At 32.5% G+C, this 19621-nt stretch overlaps 1 protein-coding gene across 1 annotated transcript in view; it reads right to left on the reverse strand.

Moving 5' to 3' along the window:
* Positions 1-1524: 1524 nt before the first annotated feature.
* The window catches only part of MS3_00010143 (uncharacterized protein), a 30113-nt gene continuing 12016 nt past the window's right edge, over positions 1525-19621 (reverse strand). Inside the window, exons 6-14 of the mRNA XM_012939164.2 lie at positions 15505-15586; positions 15373-15458; positions 12959-13153; positions 11894-11989; positions 9190-9304; positions 7673-7806; positions 6651-6736; positions 3913-4061; positions 1525-2168 (exon numbers count right to left, since the gene is read on the reverse strand). Of these exons, the coding sequence (XP_012794618.1) occupies positions 1711-2168; positions 3913-4061; positions 6651-6736; positions 7673-7806; positions 9190-9304; positions 11894-11989; positions 12959-13153; positions 15373-15458; positions 15505-15586 (1401 nt within the window). The 3' untranslated portion in view covers positions 1525-1710. The remainder of the gene's footprint in view (positions 2169-3912; positions 4062-6650; positions 6737-7672; positions 7807-9189; positions 9305-11893; positions 11990-12958; positions 13154-15372; positions 15459-15504; positions 15587-19621) is intronic.

Below are 19621 nucleotides of genomic sequence, written 5' to 3' on the forward strand. Positions count from 1 at the left end.
TAAAAATGAAGCTTTAGACATGAGGCTGTCAACTCAACATTGTAATCAAGAACCTCACTAAAAAACGCTAATCAGAAAAAATCATTTTAATTATTTAAAATCTGCCTTGGGAGTTGAAGAATCTTTATAAGGCAGAGTCATGACACCTTCTGATGAAAGTTGAGATCCTTCAGAAACTATGAGGCCATTGCACTTCATAACGGCCAGAGCTACAGTTAATATAAGTACATGGAATGCCTAGAAAATGGTGGGGGATCGAGGGAACCATTTGGGTAGTGGCAGAAATGCGAAGATACGACTGTGTTCTCCTTAGAATGTGTGAAAAAAATCAGACCAAAGTGGGAAAGGAAAATCTAGCTTCAGGAAAGATGCTGCTGTATTCTCGCCTTAATGAAAAAAAATTCCTCTCACACACAGAGTCATTCTGGGGCTCTCCAAAGAAGCCCAAAAAGCGCCTACAGAATAGGAATCTCTCTGACCCACGATCATTAAATCATTTGTTAAAACAAAGACGGGAGGGATTACAGTGAATATCATGTAAGACTACGCTCCCACCCTATGATAGCAACGAAGATTATAAAGACAAGTTTTACAACAGGCTGTAGTCCATCGTAGAGGAATTCCCAGAAGAAGACTGTTCTGTTTGGAGAAGTGAACGCCAGAGTTGGAGTGAACAACAGTTAGTATGAGGGAATCATGAGGAGGCCAGGGGAAATGAATAAAAGTGGAAATAAACCAATAAACTCATCTTCATTCTGCAACGTGATTATATGCGGCAAAGTCTTACCACAAAAGCAAATGGACGGAGCCACACACGTTTCACCAGATCACATTACGAAGAACTAAACGAATTACTTAAGGACAAGTGAAAGATTCAGAAGGTACAACAAACATATAAAAAAGAGAGGAGTTTATATAATTTCAGGTCAAAACCTTGTTGTGACTAACCTAAGACTTAAACTAAAGAAGCGCTAAACAATTGGCCAAGCAACATTACGAAAGTTCAATACAGCCATCCTTCGAAATGCTAAAATAACTCAGCAAATTCAAGATATCTCTCGGCAAAAGGTGACAATCCATACAAGGTCTGCTGGATCAGAGTTTTCATCACAAACTTTAAGATAGTCCTATTGCGAGGAACCAAAAATCAGAGAACCAACACAACCATCACCAAATATGTGCAGGTATTTTTACATAGCTGTCTACACAAGATCAGCAAAAACCTACCATAACAGAGAATGAAACAACTACCAGCTAAGGAGGGAATTTAAAAATATACTGGAGAAGGATGGGATACACATTGTGGAAATCAGCAAACTGTACCACAAAGCAAGTCTTAACTTTTAATATGTAATTCAGAAAGAAACGAGGCCGGCAAAAACCGGATGACATCGGGAAACGGAGACAAATGTCAAAACATGAATAAGACTTGGCAACGATCGACAAGGAGAGCCTAAGACCGATATGGTTGGAGATTTATGGTCTATGGCCTACATTCCAAGAGGGTAACAGGCTTAATTAGGTTATGAATCTAATTAAATGTGAAAACCTTTTGATAATTATGTTTATACAGTTGGCTATTAAAGAGCTTGGAGCAGACAGATGATTTATTCGTTCAACATACAGGAAAACGTTTAAAGTATTTGCGAAACGCGAATCATGATTAATTTAGTTTGTGTGTCATAACCGTTTTAAATTTTTGCGTATGAATTACGAATAAAGAAAATCTTGAAAATATTTCTTGTCGAAAACTTCAGTTATTGGAATAACATGAAGTTTGGAATTAATTGTAGTTTCGTTAATTGGTTTGCCGAAATCTTTGTATTTCGGTATATTTAAAGGTTTACGTTTATCTGATGTACTCCCATGATCCAACTTTTTCATTCGGTCTAAAATTTCACCTGAATCATAGCTAGATACTTTAGTTATGATGGATGCACAATTAGGTTTGCTCTCTTCTGTTTTCAAAATTTCTGTAAAATTTATGGACAGATCATTTTTTTCTTCCTGCAACTTGTCACTAGAAATTGCTTTCGGATACACTTTTTCTTGACCGTTTGCACAGTTTCGGCTACTTTTACTTAGATCCGTCATAAGGTTTGCGTTTGGCGTTTTGGATAATTGTTTTTTTGAATTAGCAACGGATCTTTTTGTTTTAGAAGGAAATCCTACAAAGCAACAAATATGAGAATGTAAGAAAGCGAATTTAAGTTTCTCAAAGAATAACGAAGTATGAGCGTGTCCAGAAGATTGTCTAAAATTTCTCCAACGATCCCCACTAGACGTCTTTATAATTTTGTCAGGATTTGAAGACTGAGGAGTTTGCTTAAGTTACGTCATTAAAATGCTTTGTTATTAAAAAGGAGCACGTAAGGCTTACATTTAGTTTGTTTTTAATTTGGTTTTTGGTATAACGTAAATATCGTTAAACAAGCACTATTAGTTCAGTTTTCATGTATTGTTACCTACAATCATATTTACTGGCGGATTAACTGCTGTAAGCTCATAAAATTTGTATCTCTATTTCCACCACTTTTCTTTATGGTCTATCTATCTACGACTTTCCATCAGAACAATATTTATAATAGTGGCAGGATAATATGAGCCTAGTTGTATCTCAACACTTCCAATAAGTAATTTCGTAAAGAAAGCTGATTGCTATGATCACGTTAATAAGAGACCGATGATTGCGGTAGCAGATTACACAAATGTCCCAGAGTCGTAGAATAACTGTTAACTTTTCAAGAACTTCTAAGGATTTTTATAGTCGTGTTGATGGTATCCAGGAATACATTTGATTAGTCTACCTTAGGAATACGTACATTGAACAAATTCCTCGATATTATCTTCATTGATAGGTATGTTGAACGAATTAACTGTCGGGGATTCCATTCTCACTCAAAGTCCAAAAATATATCGACATCTGTTTATGCATTGTTGATAAAATTAATTATTTACGGGATATATTAATAAATAATCTCAAGGGAGTAATAGAAATCAATAAACAGGTAGACTCAAGAACAAGAAAGATAACATTGTACACTACATAATCTAAATTTATCTTGAACTATAGAATAAATTGTCTGGATTTCGAATTAGACAACGAATGAGTTTCCAAAGAAAACTGTTCAGGAGTAGTACAGTACCGAAGTAGTTCGATATTAATATCTGTCTTTACTAGAATACATGTGTAAGATATGAGGTTTTTAATGAGGATAAATTCGAAAAAGGTAATCAGTCTATGCTCTGTTGTTTACTGTCATCAGTAATATACCCTGAAAATTATGTCAGGAATATCTTGATAATCGTCGTTTGTATTATCACAGAATATTGCTGTCATATGTTCGCTGATACTTATCCATTTCCACTCATTAATTCATTCATATAATCAGATACCCAATACCATAATTATTCACTTTTCACTCAAAGAGTATGTCTCATAGTTTTGTTTGGACTATTTTTTGTATATTTTGCAAATAGACTGCCGATTATTTTTCAAAGATTATACTATGGATTATGTCTAGAAGATAAATCCTGGACTCGCTTTTCGCCCCAGTTAGGAATTCACTGATGGATGGATTTAAATTCCGTAGTCGATGTTTCCATTTAGACTATTAAATAGGTCACAACAACTAAAACATAAGGTTTAAGTTGACTAAAACTAAGGTGCTGAGTCAACATAAATACAAGAATTATCAAGTCACGTTTTTAATAGAAAATAGATAATTACAAATGACCTAATTCAGTTCGGAATTTTAAAGGCGGAGTAATAAAGATCATTACCATTATTGATGATCTACCGCTCATTAATGTTGAATGTTAGGTCTGAAAGTAATTACCAGTAACTCAGTAGTTTATCAAAAATATCATGAAAAATAGATTTATAAAATAAAAATCTTTTCGAAGCGTTACCTTTTGGTGGTTTGTCAATTATATCTGGTCCTTCTGGACGTACAAATAATCTGTGTTGGTCTAATTGATGCTTTGACAATTCAGTTGCTTTAATTCGTAACTGTTCCCCAACACTGATTCGAAAATAATAAATTCGGCTTGCAAGCAGTCTAGAAAATACAAATAAAAGTGGAACATAATCAAATCTCATTAGTAAATGTTTAAGAGAAATATTCATTTCTAATGTATTAATACAATTCGCTGAATTTAAAACATTATGCTTTGTTAAATAAAAGTACCTTAGAATGATAAGTTGACTGTGACACTGAAAGTTAATTAGTAGAACGTATGTAAATCTTGAATAAATCTTATTTTTCTTTCCGACCCAACTTATTTCATATAAACTTTTTGAAATCCCTGAGGATTTAGAAATTATTTCTTAGACAACGAAAAAAACTCATTCAGTTATTGAGAAAGAATAAAAATGAGACTCGACGAAAACCTTCTCTGTATTGTCGTAGTTTTTTTCTCAAACTATTTCATTTTGATGTTGTTTTACCTTTAATGAACATAATTTGATTCCTGCTAACTTACATGAAACTTGCTTGAATGTGATGAATTGCTCAATGTTCATTATTTCTTTCAATTTATACACTGAATTTGATTAAATTAATAAAATTATGGGACCTATAAAGTCATTATACTTTAGTAAATTTTCATACATTATCACTACCTTTTTTATGACATTTTATTACAACCCACTTGACATTGTTTACTTGAATCTTCTCATTGATGTTTAGGACTGTAATTGATCAGTCTCTTATTGATATATATGCATACTGTGCGTATTGTCTCGGTATTGCCTTAATTCACAAGCAATATGAGCAAAGATGAATAGTGGTTAGTGGTGGAATCCAAGACGTGTGTTTCGTCCTATTATGCGAACGATGCTAGGTTCGAGTTGTGGAGTGAACATCAACTCTGAGATGTAAGTACATTCAGCTGACAAAATACAATATCAAATTAGCGTTTTCTACTATTCTGACACTTGTACAACATTATTTTAACAAAATCTAACGCTGTTTTTCAAATCACTAACACATTTAATGGGATATTATAAAATATCTGGATATTGATCTATTTGTAAAACTCATTATTCATTAAATTTTATTTTGATAGTGTAATAATCCAAAATAACTAAGACAAATATGAGTTTTTACATGGTTTCTAAATATTTCGATAGTTTAGGTTATTGATTGATCAATAAATTGATAAAAACTACATTCAGTTAAATGATTCATAGAGGAGAATATAAAAGAACATGAGTTTATTTGCCGTTACTAAAATTAATTCATATTTACATGTTTGAAATACAATAACGATAGTAACCAAAAGTAATAACGTGTAAGACGTTATTCATGCAGCTTAATAAACCTCATTAAAAGAACCTCTTTATTCATAAACTTGTGTAAATGTAAATAACTGAATTTGTGATAGGATCAATTCAGCATACGAAAGATAATAATGAAGTAAAGGATGAAAAAGTCCTAAATTCAAACTTCATCTAAAATATTATGATTAGGAATAAATAAATTGATGAAGTTTTTTTGACCTTATTGAAATTAAGAAATTAGAATTGTATTTGACTCTATCAATGAAATGATGCTTTAATCGAATCTTAATAGATCAATAAAATCTCTGACTGATGCATATATTTTCTCAACTAGTGAATTATTCATAACAGGTCTATATTCTGTTATAATAAAAATAAAAGAGTAATATGAGCCTCTTACTTATTATCTTATAACAATGGAGTTATTAAGGTGAACGTCTCTTTGTACTATAATGTTAACAAGTCTGAAAGTCAACTGTGAAACTGTCTAATGATAGTACATAAATATAAAATAAATATTCCCAGAAGCTCCTATTACCGTATGTTCTCGTGAAGAACACAAATATTCCATCGAAATATCACAAATGTCGAAGTATAACAAAAATGATTGTAAATTGTCAAATCTATTGTAAAGAAATATTGAAATACAATAGAATATAATAAACGAAAATTGGATATGACATTAACAGACTCAGCAATTTGTTATTTGAATAACATATCTGAACAGTTATAGATAATTAATTATGTGAATGGTCTAGATGAAATAAGCTATAAAACAAAGAACAGTTTTTGATATACAGGAGTTTTTAAAAAATAGCAAATTACTACATACCCATAAAAGCAGATTAGTCAAATGGATATAAAACAGCTGGTAACAGAATAGTTTAAGCCCCTCTGTGGCTACTGCCGGTCCAAATCCCAAATAAGGGAGGAGAGTTAGGCTTGAGGTTGGTGACTCCACCCAGTAGAAAACTAAATCGATAAAAAAACGCTAACCAGAAAAAATAATCCAAACAATTTAAACTCTGCCCTAGGAGTTAGAAAGTCTTTATTTAAAAGTGTTATGACGCCTCATAGTGAAAGCCGAGTTTCTTCGAAAGTCACGAGGTTGATGCCTCTTCCGACAACCAGAGCACCTATTAATTTAGGTACATGGAATGCTCGTACAATGTGGGAGAACGGGAGAGTCATCCGAATTGCTGCAGAATGTGTAAAGACAAATTCTTTTTTTTTTTAATTTTAAATGTAAACTTTTACTTTAATAATCTTTCGAATACTAGGTTTAAAAATTACTAGAATATTATAAAAGTTGATTAATTTCTAATTGTTACCTAATAATAAAAAAGGCTTAATAATAATGACTTACTTATAAGTTATTTTATCAGTTCTCTCTAAATCAATATAATTAATCAGTATTTTGAGATCCTCAGGATTTAACGGAATGTGATTTTTCTGCAATTAAAATATAATCAAATAATAGTAATAATATGTACATATGGTGAAAATAATAATTACAGAATTAATGCCAGTTTACAGGCATGATCAATTCGATATAAGTAGTAACATTAGATGTAGAGACCAAACATGTAATATATGATAGTTTTAAGTGTATTAGTTCAGTAATTGTTCAGGTAGTACATGTATTACAGTAATCCAATACATCAGCAGGGAATTTTTAATTTTTTTAAGTGGACAGCCTGTTAATTTATGAACGGTGTAGTTAAGGTCATTTCCTATATATATATATATATACATATATATATATATATATATATATATATATATTGTTATTAATGTATTCACAATGAGTATAGTTTAGTAAAATAGTAGTGTTTATACGTGGTTTTATTATTATGTCATTAATCTGAATGATTCGAAATGAATAAAGCTTTTTCAAATTATTTTTTGAACAAAAAATTGAGACAATTTTGTTGGTAGAATTTTGAAAGTTTTACTGACTAAATATTAAAATCATTCTATCTTGTTAAGATCGTCGATTGTATCAACGAAGTGCGAATATTTCATTAGTCTTCATCATGAAGTGAATTTATTGAATGCATCATATGGCAATCACTGGTGAGATCAGTTATAGCTACAAACCGGTATAACCTCCAAAAAGCCATTCCATTTAAATCTTATTGTATTTTGTAACCATAGAGAAATTGAAGTTAACACTTGTCAATAAAAACAAATCTAAGTGATAAATTTACAATTTTTAAGTTCTGTCATAATCATTTCACTTTGACTTTCATATTCTTAAGTTGACTTTCAATAGCATTCATACATCACTAAACATATATATATATATATATATATATATATATATATATATATATATATATATTTAAATAAGTAATTCGTATATCGTTATAAACCTATGTAACTTACGATCATTCTTTCTGTGAATTGAGCTTCACTTATCACTCCAGTTTGTTGAGGATCTAACAAATGATATAAATCTAATAAACGCATTCCATGTCTACTGAGGTAATTTATTAAAAATGTCACTGGATCTGTTTTACCTACATTTAAATAAGAAAAGAAAATTATACATAAATGATAAATTTAAAGAATTATTGATCAACTTTTCATCAAAATGAGATTTAAATTTTCTATGAATTCTTAATGAGGCAATCTATTAAAAAAACAGTGACATGTGGTTCTTCACAATTTTATGAAGGTGTTTGAAATGGTTACTATGTTAGAAATTATCTCTTGTTGACAGTTTAAAAAGATTCCTATATATATGCAATCACTTCATGTGTCATAATCCCGAATATCGTATATATTTGTTCACTCTTGTTTCTTTGATAGATAGGTAAACTATCATAGACATAATGAAATGTGATTAAATTACCCCCATTCATCTTTTGGTATTACGAATTTCTCTGGTCCTCTATTCTTTCCCGAAGGTAATTCACAATAACTAACTAATAAAAGTCATAGGATAGTTATTTGTATAAAACTTGTACTTTCCAGATAATCTGATGATAAGCAAGTATGAATGATGGCTAGCAGTGAAATCCAGGACGCGTGTTTCGTCCTACTTGTGACTCGTTGGCTGGATGTGCGTGCATCTCAGAGTTGATGTTCACTCTGGGACTCGAACCCAGTAACGTTTTCTTCAAATGTTTCGCGTTATACACTTAGCCACTGAGTCGTGATAGCCATTTGCTTTTCCAATGGGGTGAAGTTTAAATTCACTTGGTATTGTTTACTTGAATCTTCCCATTGATGTTTAGGATTGCAATCGATCAGTCTCTTATTGATATATGTGCATACTGTGCGTATTGTCCCAGACTGAACATCAAATCTGAGATCCAGGTACACCCAGCTCACGAGTTCCAAATAGAACAAAAAGCGCGTCCTGGATTCCACTACTAACCACTATTCATCTTTGCTCATAATGCTTGTAAATTAAGACAATATCGAGACAATACGCACAGTATGCACATATATCAATAAGAGACTGATCAACTGCAATCCTAAACATCAATGGGAAGATTCAAGTAAACAATACCAAGTGAATTGATCATGAATCACTTTGTTAAACAGTTGAAATAAATAGTATCGAGGTTACCATATATGCCCATATTCTATAGAATTTTAAGTAATAACATGTTATCTATTGCTCGCCCATATCCTAGAGCCTTCCTGAGGAGGTTAAATATTATATCAATAAAACCTTAGCTTATAATATACTTCCAATTAAAAGTCCATTTGCTGATTAATAAACAATCATAGCTATTTACTGTTCAACAGACCAATAAATCTAGAGAAATAAAGCATTCGTATTAATAGTGTTTTACGATAAGGTCAATAGCAATAGTCTGGCATTTTATCTTAATTGTTAATCTTACTGTTCTAATCAGTAGGAAGGAAGAAACTGTAACCCTATGACTTACTGTATTTTCCTTGACGAGGTTCCCACCTGATACATTTGGCGACTTTTAATACGAAATGTCGTTTACGATTAATACGATGTACTTGTTGTAAAATGTTTTCATTAATTGTCAACCCCTTTTATTATAAAAAAAAGTTAGCAAGTTATTAAATTAACTTCATTAATAAAAGTTGAACGAGATAAACTTGTGAATAACAATTAAAAGTGTTTAAGTAATGAACTTGAAAGTCATCAACGTTTTTGGCAATTTTCATTTCATGTTAAATGAATGAAGAGAGCACTAGACCCAGGATTCGTTCTTTCTTAGAATTTTCCTCAAGATCTCTGGAATTTTGATATAATAGATTAACATAATGTAATCGGGACTGAGAACTAAACAGTGCAATATCGGTTATCATCAACCAATTAAGTAGTGTGAACTTCTGGTATCTTATAGAACAAGATATTATTAAACTCCGAACATTTGTTTAATGTTATTAGCTCCATTTTGTTACATATAAAATGGCAATATTTTTATCAGTTAAAATGATTATAATCTTTGCTACTTTTCCAATAGACAACTAACATTACGCTTACTAAGATTGTTTATTAGTTATCATTATTTTAGAAATAATGAGGTTTTATAAGATCAGTAAATAAACCAAGTGGATAATATGCCTGTCAGCTTTATTAAGAAATCATTATGCTCTATAACAAGACATTACCACGAGTTTTACAAATAACAAATATTTGATAAAGAAATATAGTAAACTGATTATTTTCATTAACATATTGAGAGTGTGATACCATTGTAAAGTCTCCTAATACATTTGTCATCGTTTAAACCGAACCCTATGGAAGATGCTTTTATTTGATTAAAGCATCCCTTATAAATCAGATTTACAAATTTCAAAATTTCCACTTTATTAAAGTATGATATTTGTTCAATTTATCAAGCTTGATTAAGATAAGGAATTTCCTTTTTCTAATGATAGATACTATTTAAAATTCGAAAATGATATTACTTATGAAATTTATTCAAATGGAATATATCATAGTTTTACAGTTTTCTGTTTAGTTGTAAGTTTAATCTAAGTAACTTGATAAGTCAGAAGGGATATTGTGGATATTATAGTAACTTCGTTGGTTGAGATCATGAGTCAAGTGAAGCTAGGCCATCATGGAAAACCTGGAAGCACTGGATGGCCATTTCGTGTTTCCTCAGCAGTGAGCATCCACGATCCCGTCCCTCACGAGATTCGAACCCAGGACCTATCAGTCTCGCGCGCGAGCGCTTAACCACTAGACCACTGAGCTGGCATCTAACGGTGTTAATATCTAACTTCAGTTTCATGGATTAGTTGAAGTTAGACACGCGCTCACGTGCGGAACTGATGGGCCCTTAGTTCGAATCTCGCGCGGTGGGATCGTGGATGAGCACTGCTGAGGAGTCCCATACTAGGACGAAAAAGCCATCCAGTGCTTTTAGGTTTTCCATGGTGATCCAGCCTCAACTGACTCATGATCTTAACGATTAAAAATAACTTAATAAATGTAAGAGATTTACAATATGAACTTTCTGAAAAAATGTGTTCAGCAATAAATGAGGTTACAAACAATTTATAGCCTTTGTAAACATGTCCTCATAAAGTTATGATGTTTCGAGATATTCAGCTTAAGAGATTAAACAGAGTAAGTAACATATTGCATTTTTCCAGACTGCTGAAGTAATGTAATAATAGTACAAAAGTTTCAATAGATTGAAAAACCAAGTTCTTAACACATGCCGAATTAAACGGGGTTTCTGTAGTTTATCATTCCTCTTGAGAGTCACTTATTTTTAAAAGATAATGTTATTAGTTTACAAGGAAACTAGGTTAATGTTTGATGAACGGTCATCTAGACCAAGTAACTGCTCATAGAAATTATAAATAAATTTATTCTTTTTTCGTCTAGAAGAACTTCGTTTGCCTTTTTTCTTACACTGGAACTGATGGCTTGACATTTTTGGCCTTTAGCAAATCCAAAAATTTTCAGTATGAGGTTGCGAAGATCGTTGAACTTCATTGAAATCATGAACCGACTTAAGTAAGACGACCATTAAAATCCTAACATAGGGTCCCACAGTAGTGCGCATCCACGATGCTTCACACGGAAACAGAACAAAAGATATCCAATCTCGCGCGCAAACTCTGAACTTCTAAAGTATGTTGATATCTAACTTTATTCAATCCAATTTGGAAAGAAATCCCCGTAATTTTAGTGAGAACCCGGGACCAGTGGAACTAATCCATGTAGAGTATGAGGCAGTTACTCAACGAAGACGATAATTGATGGTGGTGCAATATCATGGATTGATTGAGGTTAGACATAAACACTGCTGGGTTCCGACCTTATGGTCTAGAGTTTCAAAGTTTGAGCGCAAGATCAAAAATCCTTTGTTCTATTTCCATGTGAAGCATCGTGGATTCTTACTGCTATGGGATCCTATATTAGGACGAAACGAGCATCAAGTGCCTCTAGGTTTCTAATGGTTGTTTTATATAGATCAACTCATGGTTTCAATAAAACCCCGAAAAACACACACACCCAAGCTTGATATCTTCTAGATACATAAGAACTAATTAAATGAATCATTAACGTACATATCATGAATGAATTTAATGTAAGTAAACATTTACAATCATGCAAATATGTTAGGAAGAAGTATTAGAATATAGACGTACTTCTAAATCTAATTCTTCAAGAATACATTGTGTTGAGTTTTCAATTACATGAATTAATTCATGAATACCTGCCATTGTCAATGGATTGAAACCAAGCTGGATAAATAATAAATTAAAATTGAAAATTCAATTTATTTATTTTATTATTGATAATAAAACTAATTTACGGAATGAATGGTTATAAATTATGAAATCCAAGGTTAAATGTGGATAGTAACTAATAACATGTTTTCCATGGTGGTCTAACTTCAATTGACTTACTGAGTTCATTAAATATTAGATTCATTCTGTTGATGGATATTATATTTGACTCAGACGACTTTTAAAAGTACATTCATCAAACCTCATATTTATCTTTAATAAAATATATGTAATAACTCCACCTGGAGTCCCCCCGGGGGCTACTGCTGGTCCCAAGCCCGGATAAAGGAGGAGGGTTGGGCATGGGGTTAGCGACCCCATCCCGTAGAAAACTTATTCGCTAAAAAAACAATAACCAGAAAAAAATTATTCGAACATATATGTAATGAAGTAAGAAACCTATGTAATGAATTCAAACAGTTTTCGTACAATGAATTAATTGACATTCAAGATGATAGATTGAATTCTCAAAATCATGTCAAAAAAGTCTTTCCATCTAAATCACTATTAAAAATTTATTGTAATCTGTTAACAAAGTTTTACATTAAATATTATTTTTCAATTTTCAAACCTATAAAGAGTACCAACGCAAGGTTACTTAAAATTAACTAATCACATATTCTCATTTGGCAAGACACAAATAATTTTCTAGGAATATGAAAGTGATTTCAAGCTTTAAGCTCATTCAGTTTTCATTATTTTGTGTGATGTTTTTGTACTACGAATACTACTCTTAATCGAAGTTAAATTTGTTCTTACCTTCATCACAAAAGCAGGAGTAGGGTTTAATCTATCAAATTCAGTCTTTGTAATCATAGCTTATCTTTCCATCTAGCCAATATTTACTTTGATAAAAAAACAATGATTTTATAAGCAACGATAGTTTAATAAAATGAAATAAATGTGTATTCCAATATTACTCACACATAATTTCTTTAAGGATTTATTTGTGTATAAACAATCTACAAATGAGATAATAGTTTTTAAATCAATACGATTATATTTCAAGTTTAATTCCTCTAAATGACAATTTCGACTCAAACCTTTGCCAAGATTTTCCAGACATTTTCCATTAAATCCGTTCCATGAAAGATCTAAGTACAAAAGTGACTTGTTGCACTCCAAAAACAAAAATACAAACAGAGAAATATCAATTAGAGATTAACATATCTACTCAGTGATTCATAATATAATACATGTGGTACGACGTAATATAGATTACAGTTTCGAATTTCTCAAAACTTACTTACTTATGCCTATTACCCCTCGTGGAGAAGCATAGGCCATCCACTAGCATTCTCCAAACAATCCTGTCCTTGAGTACTCTTTCCACTTGTTTCCAGTTGATATTCATTTTCTTGATGTATGCCTTTATTTCCCAACGCAATGTTTTCCTAGGTTTCCCTCTTTTCGATCCCTCTTCACGATTACAAGTTAGCACTTGCCTCGTGATACAGTTTGATGATTTCCTCAATGTGTGTCCTATCCACTTTCAAGGTCTTTTCCAAATTTCTTCTTCAGATGGAAGTTGGTTTGTCCTCTCCCACAGTAAGTTGTTGCTAACGGTAATCAGTCAACGGACATTGGGTATCTTGCGTAGACAATTATTTAGAAACAGTGATACTCTCTTGATGATGGTTATGGTAATTCTCCACGCTTCAGCTCCGTACAGTAGAACTGTCTTGACGTTCGTATTGAAGATTCTGACTTTCACGTTGGTTGACAGCTGTTTTGAGTTCCATCTGTTCTTCAACTGTAGGAATGCTGTTGCTGCTTTACCAATCTTCGCCTTTAAGTCTGTATCAGATCCCACACGTTCATCGATGACGCTGTCCAGATAATTGGACGTTTCCACCTATTCTAGAGCTTCTCGATCTAGTGTCACTGGGTTGGTGTTCACCGCACTGTAGTTGAGGATTTTTTTTTCCTTGGTGTATGTTTAGGCCTACTGATGTAAAGGCTGCTGCTACACTAGTTGTCTTTATCCGCATTTGTTCGTATGTATGGGATAGAAGGGTCAGGTCATCTGTGAAGTTCAAATCGTCTAGTTGGTTTCGAACTGTTCATTGTATTCCATGCTTCCCCTCACATGTTCAGGTCCTTATAGTCCAGCAAATCTGTCAGCTGTCCTCCATGCACCACTTTGCACTGTAGTCCATCGTATGGATTCCGGATGATATTGGCGATCTTCTTAGGTGCACCATAGTCGCTCTCGGCTTTCATCATGGTGTGTCATAATCCTTCCGAAAGAAGATAATTCATAACGGAGGACAGAGTTTAAACGGCTTGAATTGTTTTTCTGGCTAGCGTGTTTTAGCAAGGTTGCTTTCTACGGGATGGGATTCCTAACCATATGCTCAACCCTCCTCCTTTGTGTGGGCTTGGAAGTGGCAGTAACCCTGGAAAAGTTACAGGCTACAGGCTACAAATTGTTTTTAGTTGTAATTCAGTGTTGTCAATATGATCACACTGTAGTCACTACTCCGGGTGCCTAGACATTATACTGAACTTTGTTTTATATTAACTGATTGGTGACCATTTGCAAAACACCTCAAAATCTAGTTTCTGTTCAGGTTGGTGATGACTGGTAAACATTTTCTGAAATCATCAATATGATATACACTTTGAAGTTTGAGTCGACATATCATAATATTACTTTGTAACACGGTCAATAGGATAAAATCAGTGCTCAATAGTTGATAAAAATAACATTATTATTATTACTGTTTTTGTTAACAACAAGTGATTAATAGGTGTTCAACTGTTTATTTACTCTCTAAAGTTAGCTGTGACCTAAACAACCTAATAGGAGCTTTTTTCGAAAGAGAATGGTACGAATTCACTTCTTTAGAAAATAAGGATAGAATTTACACTCAAGTTCCAACTAGCACAGATGCCAGGTTCACAAAATCCTGGAGTATACATGAATAAGTCACGATTCTATTGTCATTACCTTGCTACATAACATTTGTCAGATAATAAAGTGTCGTATAACCTTGAATAAGCCACTCTTCCCATTGGTAAATAAAAATCCTATCGCTACATTGTCTGACCAGCATCTGAGACGATTCAGTATAACTATTTCGTACTCAAAAATCAAGTAATTTTTTTCAGTTATATATATGTGCAGTAGCATTCCAAGTTGAATACGATTAGGAGTAGATAGTGACTAAAAACACCCACCACATAATTAGTTTTTCTATATATTTTTCTTTAATTCCTCAAAGTTTAACTGAAAAGTTTATACGATAAGTACGTGTATTTACCAGTGAACAAGAAACTACTTTGACTTCCCGGATATTTCCAATAATACTCATTACTGTCATGATTGAACTTACCTCTAATGAATTTCCAAATTCAAATGCTCCACTTGAACATATTTGATTCCAGTGTAAACTGAGCCATTGTAAATTAATGCTGTTGGCTGTATAATGAATTAAAATGTTATTGTATTATTAATATTAACCTACCTAAGACTTTAGCAATTTCTAAAGCTCCTTCACACCGTATAAGATTTTTCGATAGATCTAACATTTTTAAACGTGTATTTGTCTGCAAAATTAAATACAAATTTAATTTACATACCTTACATCACATTTTAACTTTAGCTAAACAACTACTAAAAATCAGATAGTAGTTTACAATTGTTTCGTCCAAGTATCAGAAACTCAACGGTGTGGATCCATGACCCCACTGAGAATCAAATCCAGGACCTTCCGTATTGCAGCGAACGTAACACCTAACATTTATTTCAAAATCACTGTTACATATAGATGTGTCCCTAATATCTTTGATACATAGCCGTCCGCTGACCTCTTCATATTTTCGAAAACATTTATGAATTTATTCTTATTATGATGTTTATTTATAACCCATGTTTGATAATGTTTTGAATTCTTGATCAAAATGTTCAGATTTTACCAAAAAAAGAAGTAGACGATTATCTTTAAGTTATTCGAAACCGGTAACATTACAACCTTATTTCATAAAATTACGATGTGACTACTTTATTATAAAAATAAAAGAAATTATACAACCATTTGATTGTTTGTTTTTATAGTTAACTGTTGAATTATTCTACGTGTCTGTTATTTGTTTATGTTTCTATTGAATTATTTTTATATTTAGCGAGCAACAAGTGAGCTTATGTGAAGTTATACTGATATTGCCAAAACTGAATTTGGCACAAAACATATAGCAATAAATACGACAAACAAATTAAAAAGGGAATATTCTAGAAATTTCCGAGAATAAATATTGGATATAATAGCAGCAATATAAATAATCTGTAAAACAGTTAACTAACAATTGAAATGAAGAAAAAACCGTTTTGCTTTCTGCTTGCTCATATAATTCAGTTTGAATCATTGTGGAAGATGTAAAGTGTATTTTTACTCATATATTCAATGACATCTTAAAATGATTATTCTTCAAATCAAATAACTAGTGGGATTTTACAAAAACTAGTTATGTATCAGCTGGGTAATAGCAAACGTTTGGTGATCATAACACCCAGTTCTACCGTAAATTCTATTCAACAGTATGCCCCAAACGTGACCATATATATTGCCCAGACCAAGTTGCACTAAGGAGATAGTGACGAAAAAACACGACAAGCAAATAAATCTGAAAATCCATCCATCAATTGGAATTTCTGCGCTGTTTAGCATCATTTAGGTAAACAGACTCAATTTATTTATTCTAAACACTGGTCTCTTTCCTATATTTATGATAAAATGATATTCATTACTTAAAAGCAAAGTATGTAGATATTTTATCACTAGTAAGTACATTATATGCGTTAAAAAAATTTTAAAAATGTTTTATTTGTCAAATCGTTTAAGCTACATCATATTTGTAAATTTATAGAAATGTAGCAACTGAATTATAAGATCATTCTAATTCTTCTCTATGAGACATTGAAAACTGTAAATATCTATTCTGGTGAATTTACCACTATCCAATACATACATTCATTTACTCATCAACCATAAACATAGAATCCCCATAGAATATTCAAAAATGAAGAGTATTTGAGTGGACAATTGCTTTCAACAACTTCATCAGGATCAACATTTATAAGTCCACAATTATCGTGATATTTTACAAAGGCCAAAATAATACATGCATTAATGAATTTGCTGAGGAGCCCTACAATAGGACGAAACGGCCGTCCAGTGCTTTCAGGTTTTCCATGGTGGTCTAGCTTCAATGGACTCATGATCTCAACTATTGAATTCGACAGTGTTAAAAGTGATGAACAGGTGCATCTGTTACGACATATATATTTCAAAATTGTGTTATTTGTAAATTAGAAAGGTCATTTAATAAAGATCATAATGATTTGGATTAATGTGTCAAGTCACAATCAGAAAAATAGTCATATAACAAGAACGAAAATGGAAAAAATCGTTTGAATAAAATGCATAGTATAAGAATTTCATCTTGTTAATTGAGGTATAATGATGAATATCATTAAAAGCACGGCGACTTTTGTGTTTTTTAACTAATTTTTTCATCCCATTTTTCAATTTTCGTCATTTCGTTTCGTCCGATTAAGTGACTAGTTCTAAATTCGTTATAGTTAGTTCTTTATTTCTTAAAATTGATATAAAATCTAAGTACTTGTCGACAGAGCAACTTTTTTTCAAATTATGAACGATAGTAACATACAAAGTATAAGCTCTGTCGTTTCTCACGTTGTCATGGACACAGATAACATGTTCTTGAATACATTGTGTCTGGTAGTGTTTCAATCACTTGAAGGGTTAAAGAGCGCGATCAGAATTTATGAAAGACGTACTGCCATTTTCATTTCCATAGGGATCAGAAGCCGTATATTAAGTTTGTATGTTGGAGAAATGGCCATAGAACACCTGTCGGATCCTCACGCTGATTAGACGAGGGAAAATCAGAAAAAGAATCGACCGAATCAAAGGACGAGACAACCAAATATTTAAACCGGCTTTTCCAGACGACTGTAGCCGGTATGTTTTTAACTTTTCCTTTGTTAATCTCGACAGGACTCAACTAGAAGTTTTATCATTATGTTCTAAATCTTATGATAGCCGTAAAAATGTGGATTACCTGAAGCCTGATGTTCAGTTTGAGAATCTATTTACCCAAACACAAGACTTAATGCCCACGACAAAGGTCGAATATGAAAGATTCAAGACCACACTGGTTGATAACTGTAACCAATTTAAAAGACACAAGAACCACATAATTAGTATATTGACTGATAAACATCGCGTGGCCCTCCGAAAGCTAAAATCAAATGAGCACATTCTTATCACTAAACTTGATAAAGGATCGGGCACCGTAATTCTAAACAAGACAGATCATATAGGTAAGATGAATATCCTCCTAAATATTCAAACTGAATTCCAAAAGCTTGGGTCATATAGAGATCTCAATGAAAAGATCGAACGTCAGTTAACTACAGAATTAGGAGTTTTGCAACAACATCAATACATCTCCGAGTATATATGTAATGAGCTGATGCCTTCGGGAACACACACTCCTCGACTCTATGGCCTATCTAAGATTCATAAACCTGAGGTTCTTTTACGCCCAGTTCTGGACATTCATACTCACCATACCATTCAACGGCAAAACGATTAGTGAAATTATTAGAACCATTATACCAAAAATTGGTGAGGCACAGCATTAAAGATGTATTTGAGTTTGTGAATACTATAAAAAATGAATATAAATGGCAAAACCATGTTATCACTAGACATGGCATCTTTGTTCACTAACACCCCCTGATTGACACTATTTATTACATATGTGAACAGTTGCTAGACAAGAAAACAGAGATACCAATTCCAGTTAGTAAAATGAAGGATCTTCTGTTGAAATGTACTATGAATATCTACTTTATGTTTAACAATGAATTTTACAGACAAGTAGATGTGGTAGCAATTGGATCACCATTAGGCTCGATCCTTGCTGATAGTTTTCTGGTCAAACTGATAAACAAACAGTTGAAAGACATCCTAAGTAAGCTAGATTATTAGTGTCGATACATAGATGACACACTAATCGTATGTGACGGAAATATCGACAAACAGGAGATATTGGACTTTTTATTAACGTCCACCCAGTTATTAAATTCATCAGCGAAGAGGAGAAAGACAATAGTATAGCTTTCCTTGATGTTCTACTTTCTAGAAGGATAGACGGCTCCATCAAAATAAATATACTTAGATAGAACACATGGAAGGGTCAGTACAGCCATTTCCAAAGCTTCATACCTCTCCAATGCAAAATAAATTTGGTTAAATATCTCAGCCACAAATCAGGCTATTATGTTCTGAGGATAGTGTAGACACCGAAATAGATATACTAAAGAACACATTACGACATAATGGTTATCCAGATAATTTCGTCAAAAAATTTTTAGTAGAAGGTAATGAAAAAAAGAAATTGTGACTCAGTTAGTAAAAAATCCTATATGTGAGACTGGATATTAAAAGGGACATGGCGGGTGATAATTTAACACGTCGACTCAAAAGATCTGTTGAAGGAACGTTTCACGCCGCCAAGCTACATATAATTTTCTCAACTAAACCAGTACTCACA

This window comes from Schistosoma haematobium, chromosome 1, assembly GCF_000699445.3.
Source record: "Schistosoma haematobium chromosome 1, whole genome shotgun sequence".
In the NCBI taxonomy this organism is placed as follows: Eukaryota; Metazoa; Platyhelminthes; class Trematoda; order Strigeidida; family Schistosomatidae; genus Schistosoma; species Schistosoma haematobium.